The sequence below is a fragment of the Chelon labrosus genome (genome assembly GCF_963514085.1).
Source record: "Chelon labrosus genome assembly, chromosome: 12".
NCBI lineage: Eukaryota > Metazoa > Chordata > Actinopteri > Mugiliformes > Mugilidae > Chelon > Chelon labrosus.
The window spans coordinates 29,342,592-29,350,259 of NC_140345.1; the positions used below are offsets into that span (position 1 = coordinate 29,342,592).

General features: G+C 41.5%; 1 protein-coding gene across 2 annotated transcripts; it reads right to left on the minus strand.

Moving 5' to 3' along the window:
- Positions 1–2,396: 2,396 nt before the first annotated feature.
- On the minus strand, positions 2,397–7,302 carry LOC311497659 (uncharacterized protein). Of its 2 annotated transcripts, XM_084558006.1 has the most exons (3): positions 5,479–7,302; positions 4,017–4,136; positions 2,397–2,812 (listed from the first exon to the last, which is right to left on the minus strand). In XM_084558006.1, exons 1-3 carry the CDS (start codon positions 6,145–6,147, stop codon positions 2,756–2,758), a joined length of 846 nt encoding a protein of 281 aa, XP_084414132.1. In that variant the 5' UTR covers positions 6,148–7,302; the 3' UTR covers positions 2,397–2,755. The 2 variants fall into 2 exon arrangements, with proteins under 2 accessions (XP_084414132.1, XP_084414131.1); XM_084558005.1 differs by lacking the exon at positions 2,397–2,812 and having other exon boundaries at positions 3,783–4,136.
- Positions 7,303–7,668: the final 366 nt, after the last annotated feature.

Sequence of the window (7,668 nt, forward strand, 5' to 3'; positions counted from 1 at the left end):
CTCAAATGGACAAATGTTGACACCTTAATTTATTCTCCTGTGTTTTGGACTTATTTCATGCAAACGTTCCACATTCTCAGAATCAGCCTCTGTTTATTGGTAAATTCCAAGATTTTCCACCACAGCAGTAATGTTTGAGTTTTTAATAAAAGACGTGGACCATTCCGCGTGAATAACACTAAATAAACTGACGTCAGTTCTAAAGAAAGACGAACCCGCCCAGAGAAAACTCAAGTGCTGCTGAACGGAAAGCTGAATAAAAGTAAAAGTCAACAATGTTGACAGAACGTTGGGCCCTGTCACAAACTGATAGGTGCTCCAACTGATAACAAACCCTCAGGTGAGTCAGTGATTTCCAAACAGTTCTTCAGCCGTCATGAAACGTTGCTTCCGTCGTAAGGCTTTGATTCTGTCTGGGTGTGGTTGTGTTTTAGAGGATTTGAAAGGATGAGGGTCATAAAAAATTCCATTGACAATAAAAACCCGGCACCCCCACCCCATAGGTACTTTGTCTCAAGGTATTTATAGTACTTCAAATTATTATTAGGACTATGTGGGCGAATCTTGGCACCTGTCAATCAAGGTACATTTTCCTGAAACACTGACTTCATATGGCCACGCCTAGTTTCGGTTTGTCCCACTTCCTGTTTTCTTCGCTGATTATACCTGAACAAACATCTGCATTTAGGAGCTGAAAAAAAGACCAGCACTTCCTAAAGCTAGCTAAACGAAGCGTAGCTGCTCATTAGCTCAGCGTTTTCATAATGAATACTAATGAATGCAACAACTTCTGTTCTGATATCAGATTGTTATGAAGACACATTGAACAGCTTCACTAAATGACAGCCACAAGCAGGGTCTGGGAGGCTAGGAAGCTAGGATAAGCTACTGTTAGCTAGGAAGCAAGGATAAGCTACTGTTAGCTAGGAAGCTAGGGTAAGCTACTGTTAACTAGGAAGCTAGGATAAGCTACTGTTAGCTGGGAAGAGCTAGAAAGCATCGTACAAAGTTGGCCTCTCCTGAATCAGTCGATCAGTTGGTCTACACTTGATTAATTCTATATCGCCACGTTGCTGTGGAGGCAAACGTTTGAACGATCAGATGAGATGAAGATGAAAAATGAGCCGAGTGAAGTAGACAACATGATGAAATGTTCAAGATCCAAGATTCAGAGAGTTTATTGTCATGTGTACAGTATGGAAACATGTTTCTCTGTACAATGGAATTCTTTTTCCTTCCACCCAAATGCCTAACTATTTAAAATCTTAGAAGAAGAATATAAACATTTAATACAAAATATAAAATAACTAGTGCAATGCTTCATTATATTTTGCTTTTATTGATTTGCCAACTTTTCTTCTTCAGCCTAAACCTTCTAGAGATGGACCATCATCCATCAGCTTCACCTGCTCTGTCCTGTAGAGGTCCACGTCGTTAATGACACCATCAGTGACATAGAGGCAGCGTAGCTCTACAGCAAACTATTCAACTACAGTAGTAATCCATATGATGACATGATGACTTAAAGACACAAAGGTCAAAGTGTTTTAATGTTCATTCATAGTTAGTTTTTGTGGTGTTTCATAGTCTTAAAATAATAGAAACAAATAAAAGTTGAATGAGTAGAGGTCCTCCAACCTTTGACTGGATCCAGTATATTGAAAATATTCTAAAATGTTTAACTGGGTTCGAGGTAATCTGATAAATAAACCAAATAAAGGAACATAACGTGACAGAAAAGACCACGGAGGTTGAGTTAACGTTTCCAGGTAATGGTCGCGTGATGTTGTTGACTGACTCACTGAACCCAGCCCAGTCTCTTTTATATCAGTATCAGCTCCATCACTCCTCCATCCATCAAACAAAGAAATAACTCGCTCCACGCCTTGGCTACGCTTCCGCCCCTGCCAATAAATTAAACCTGAACTTTGGTTGAATACCAGGAATCTAACACGCAACGCTGAGGAGTATTTTTTTTTTTCAGCTGGAAACACGATGCAGAAAAAAAACGGGACAAGGCTGCAGCATAGAATCATAGAATTATGATTATCAACACAATGCTTAGCTGGGAGGCTAAGAGGCTAGGGAATGCTACTGTTAGCTGGGAGGCTAGGAAGCTAGGAAACAGTTAAAAATGAACATAATTAAATTCAGTAAGTGTGTTTTATATCAGACATGACAAATTATGATTCATAAATAAAATAACACATTAAAAACAAAGCACAAACTGTTTCAGGATTAAAAACAATTTTATTTAAAAACCAGAAATAACTGTTATATCCATCATATTATCAAGCATGTGTCATTTTAAACATTTAAAATATAATTTTTAAAAAATAAAAATAATAATATTTTGTGGATGAAAATAGGATTCTGAATATTAGTAGCAGAGCCAATCGATTAATGTGAATAATTAAAAATAATAATAATTATACATATTTACAGTATTCAAACAGGAATGAGTACTTTAGAATTTACTGAATATTTACAGACAATTTGCAACCAGGTATAACGGTCAACGATCAAATAGACGGATAATGATGATATGATGATACAATGATGCAAAAATATGACAGTTAATTATTAATAATGTTGTTGTTGTTGTTGTTGTTATTATTATTATTATTATTATTATGTTTCTAAATTGTATGTGTCACCATAGGTGTCTTTAAAAATAAAGCACAAACAATAAATAAAAGTTGATCTAAATGAGGACGTGTTGGTCCGGTTTCTGCCGATCGGCCCCGGAGCGTCTCTAAGGGTTGACCGTGTAAAATCCCGTTCGGTTCTTCCTCGGCTTTCCCATGTCATCCTGAAACAGATAAATTAGGGGATTAAACATTGACCTTTTCTTTCTCAGATGTTTAATGAAGTTATAGAACTTAGGTTCAGGAACAAGTCCACACCTCTTCTTCTTCTTTACAATCTCATTGCAGGAACACCGACATGGAGCTGAAGCTCCCAGATGTGCTCCTAAATCTAACTCCCTTGGTTCCTTCATCTGAACATCAGAGGACCACCATCGGTCTCTACATCTGCCTTCATCCCATCCCCCACCTTTCCCTCCCATTACCTGGCCAAAATAAACTTCTTCGTACCTACTGAGGTGTGGTCTTGTTAGTGAAAGCAGATTTATGGACATTCGTAGTCCGTCGTATCCAGAATGAGTTTTTATCAGAACCAGAGGCTGGTAACTGGATGTCATTATCACGTATGGTTCAACCAAAATAGAGCAAAAAAAGCCCTGCTCTCCAAACGATCTGATTGGCCCGGCAGATCTCTGGTGGAGCAGAATCAGTTCCCAGCGGAGAGACTCCAGAACAATGCAAAAGATTTGTGGGTGGGGGAAATTTGGGTTAGCTTCCAAGCTAGCCAGTGGCACCAGCTGGACGTTAAAAACTTCACGTCTAGCCTCGAGATAAATATTTAAACCAATTACAACCTGCAACAGTAAAACTTTTCTGGAGCATGATCAGTTCCCAATGAAAAGACCGATGCACAAAAACATTGAAGGTGGAGAAAATCGGGACCTTGTTTTTTTCATCTAATTTAAAAGCTTAAATCTCAGCCAGAACAAATCACTGGGAAGAATCAGGGAATATACTGTTAGGTAAACTCAGACAATCGTAACTGTTCCAGTTATATTTATCACAGTAACAAACTGACCATTATAAAACCATTATTAGAGCCACTCTGACAGTAATGGTTATTCCAGGTTTGAACTCCCTGACGGCTCTGTTTGTCCCGTTGTCAACGTCACATTAATCACGCTACATGTGTACGTCCCACTGATTTACTCACTGTTCCCTGTTCAAACTGTGACTCAGTAGAAAACAAACATTGCTCCACACGCCCGTTTGGATCCAACTCAGATTAGCTTCTATTAACACGCTGCAGGGAACAAACCTTCCAAGGCGTCACGTTACAAACACAAAGACACAACCAGCACACGCTGCACCGTCCCGACGCCCTGCCGTGTTTGTGAGGACGTGCAGCGTTGTGAGGTCCTGACTTACGGTTAGCGTCCCGTTGGTGGCTCCGAAGCGGCTGTGGGTGGTGTAGAGGGGGACGTCGTCTCGCTGCTCGTAGGGACTGAAGCGACTGTTGCTCCCCTTGTAGCAGCAGCACCACATCAGCTGGAGACACAAAATGGTGGCTTTGTTAGCTTAAAAACTGAAATATGTACGACACCGTGGGCCTAGATTGAAATGTTAAATATACATTAAATAGCCGTAACATTATGACCACTGATTATCTGGTTATCAGACAGGGAGTTGAACATATTGCAGTTGGAAGGACCAGACTGTGAAGCAGAAGAAGAGGAGGAGGGGTGTCGTGTGATCTCAGATTTAGGATCATCCTCGATATATTTATATAAACTGTACCAAAGACACTTGTGTCCAAATGTTCAAAACGTTGTGAACTCACTACAGCTCATGACGGTTGGGTAAAGACCCAAACCCGTTCACAAACTGCAGAATAAAAGTCCAGCAAGTCATTGTTCATGACTCACAAATCTGTTGTTTCATTTGATTTGTTAACGCTCTGGGGTCAGAGACTCTTCATACAGACTGCCTCACAAATTATTAAAAATAAAAAGTCTCCAGGGAGTTTAGCTGCTTAGAAGTTCCCCTGGGTTCCTTTGGGACCTCTCAGACTATTATGGAGTGATCTTTGTTGGTGGACCACTCCTGTGGAGGGGAACAGTCGTCTTCAATCTGTCTGACTGTGGATTATTTGTGGGTTCCAGACTCTTTAGAGATGGTTCTGGAACCTTTTCCAGCCTGATGAGCAACAACAACTCTTTCTCTGAGCTCCTCAGAAAGCTCCTTTGTCCACAAACATGTGTTGTGAAGATCAGACTGAGACAAATCCCTGATTTATTGAAACTAAACCAGGACCTGAACCACACCTGAGTCTCATTACATTGATGGAAACAATTCTGAACACATGGACTCTGATTTAATCCTAGAGGAGCACCTCTCTAAAATGTAATATTGACTCATTTTAGTCTAATATCTCGGTTCCATGTGTTTGATTGGGTTCTCTTTGTCAGCTTTCGAAAAAAGGTAATGTATGAATGCATAAAAGTGAGCTAACATTAACGATAAACTGTGAAAATGGTGACCAACCAGTATGACTGCATTGAGCTCTATGAGGAGAACACTGTTGTAATGTATATTGACTTTTACAGAAAATGATCTACCAGGAACCATTGAACACTTTAAGTCTGAGGTAATTTCTTAAGTTTTAAAATGTGTGGGACAAGCGTCTCCATCAGAAAGTAAGACCTAAAGTACTGCAGAGAAAAAAAGCCTTGACATGCCTTGAGCAAATAACTGACTTATAAATCCTCCAATGTGACTCCACCAATCTGACGCAGATAAACACGACGATGCTGTTTACCTTTGAATCACCGAACGTGAGACCTTGAGGATTAAAGAGGAACTAGGACCGTATAGATCAGTTGATGCTCACCATTGTTATCAGCAGCACAATCACCATCAGCAGAATCAGAGCCGCCAGAACCAGCAGAGCTATTCCCCATCCAGGAACTCTTCCATCACCTCCAACGAGTGGTGCAGGTGGAGCCGCGCTCGCAGCTGTGTCTGGTTTGGTCGTAGAGGTTGCCGTGGCACCAGAGGATAGAGCCACGGTGTTGCCAGGTGACACAGTCGGGGCTGTTGCTGCGCTGTTGTTGTTGGGTTGACTTGTGGTAGAGTTGCTGGGTTGACTTGCGGTGGAGTTGCTGGGTTGAGCTGCGGTGGAGTTGCTGGGTTGAGCTGCGGTGGAGTTGCTGGGTTGACTTGTGGTGGAGTTGTTGGGCTGACTTGTGGTGGAGTTGCTAGGTTGAATTGCAGTGGAGTTGTTGGGTTGCATGGTGGAGTTGATGTTGGGTTGCGTGGTGATGTTGGGGTGCATGGTGGAGTTTGGTTGCATGGTGGAGTTGATGTTGGGTTGGCTAGTAGTGGTGTTGATGTTGGTGATGTTGGGTTGCATGGTGGAGTTGACGTTGGGTTGATTTGTGGTGGAGTTGATGCTGGGTTGCGTAGTGATGTTGGGTTGCATGGTGGAGTTGATGCTGGGTTGCGTAGTGATGTTGGGTTGGCTAGTAGTGGTGTTGATGTTGGTGACGTTGGGTGGCATGGTGGAGTTGGTAGCTAACGTCGTTTGGGACAACACTGACAGAATGACAGGGAGAAAAAAGTCTTATTGCTGCATTCGTACACGGTCAGCTTAGCTAGCTACAATAGCATGCTACGTTAGCCTCGAGTTACTACTGTTACTGGTGGTGACGTGATCCGTGGTGGAATCAACTCATGAACCTTTGATATGTGGGAGAGCTAGCTTAGCTTAGCATAATAAAGCAGGTGGAACAGTTAATCTGGCTGGAATTTTATATAAACTGAATTATATGCTAGCTTCAAATGGAACTCATGAACACAGCTGCTAGGCAACGGTTGGAGTGCTAGCGCTTAAATTAGGACTCGATATGACTAAATTACAACACATTCACTTATCAACCATTAACCTCCACAGTTTCTGTCAACTTCAGCTAACACGTCACAACTCTAGGGCTTTGAGATTAAAGATGTTTCAAACACATCTGATAAACACATCTGCAGGCAGCATGTTTGTCTTTAAAGATTTTACCTGACTCCTGAAAATGTGTTAATATGAACTATACAACAGATATGGATGCAACGGATCAACGGCTCTACGTATTGGAAAGGAATAACTGAAAGAGATAAAAACAAACAGATAAATACGGCAAAAATGGTTTAAAGTGACGTCTGGATGTAATGTTTAGTAATAAATGGTTAAAGAAATCAAATCTACCAAAGTGATCCAGAGCTCAGGTTAGCAGCGTTTACTATATGTGAGGTTCTATCACACAAATAAATCTCTTTATCGATTTGGTATGGAGTTTATAAAATGTGGATGATGTCTCTTCAGACCACAACACACACAACAAGAGAAAAGAACATTTTAAGAAGCTAAAACCATCAGACTGTTGGTGTTTGCTTGTAAAATAACTGCTCATCAGTCAAGTCGATCCTCTGACTGTCAACATTTTGCAGAAAGCCTTCGACTTTGTTGTTGAGAAACATGAGATGGAATCACAGCGAGTGAATCTCTTTGAGTCTGAGACTGTTAGAGGTGAAGACGACAGGGAGACTGCTTTGGTCGTTGCAGTCGATCACGACAATAATCATCAGATTAGTTGTAATGAAAAGAATCAAACAGCTGAACTAATCTGAGGGATACTTCAACACCTTTGACTTTCACATGTACACACATATATATATATATATGTACACATATATATATGTGTACATATATGAAACAAACCCTGAGGAAAGCTGAGGTGAGCTGAGTGGAGATTTCTTACCCGAGGTGGTGAGGCTGAGAGCGACACACAGAGCGAGCAGCGTTTTCATCTTCCTGCAGGAAATCCAAACAGTTTGTGACAAAGATCTCAGTGTGAGCGGCTGCTGGAGTCTGATTCCATCCAGAGAAAGACTCCTTTATACACCTGCCTCACCTGCTCACAGGTGGAGGAGGGGGGAGGAGGAGGAGGAGGAGGAGGAGGAGGAGGGGGGAGGAGGAGGAGGAGGAAGGGTCGGTCCTCCCTTTATTTCCTGAGGTTTCTGAATCAGCAGAGCT

Coding starts and splice junctions, on each gene's coding strand:
- LOC311497659 (XM_084558005.1), bottom strand. CDS start 6,147: ATGCCACCCAACGTCACCAACATCAACACCACTACTAGCCAACCCAAC. Junction 4,137..5,478: donor TTGTGCTGCTGATAACAATG/GTGAGCATCAAC, acceptor TTGTGTCTCCAG/CTGATGTGGTGCTGCTGCTA.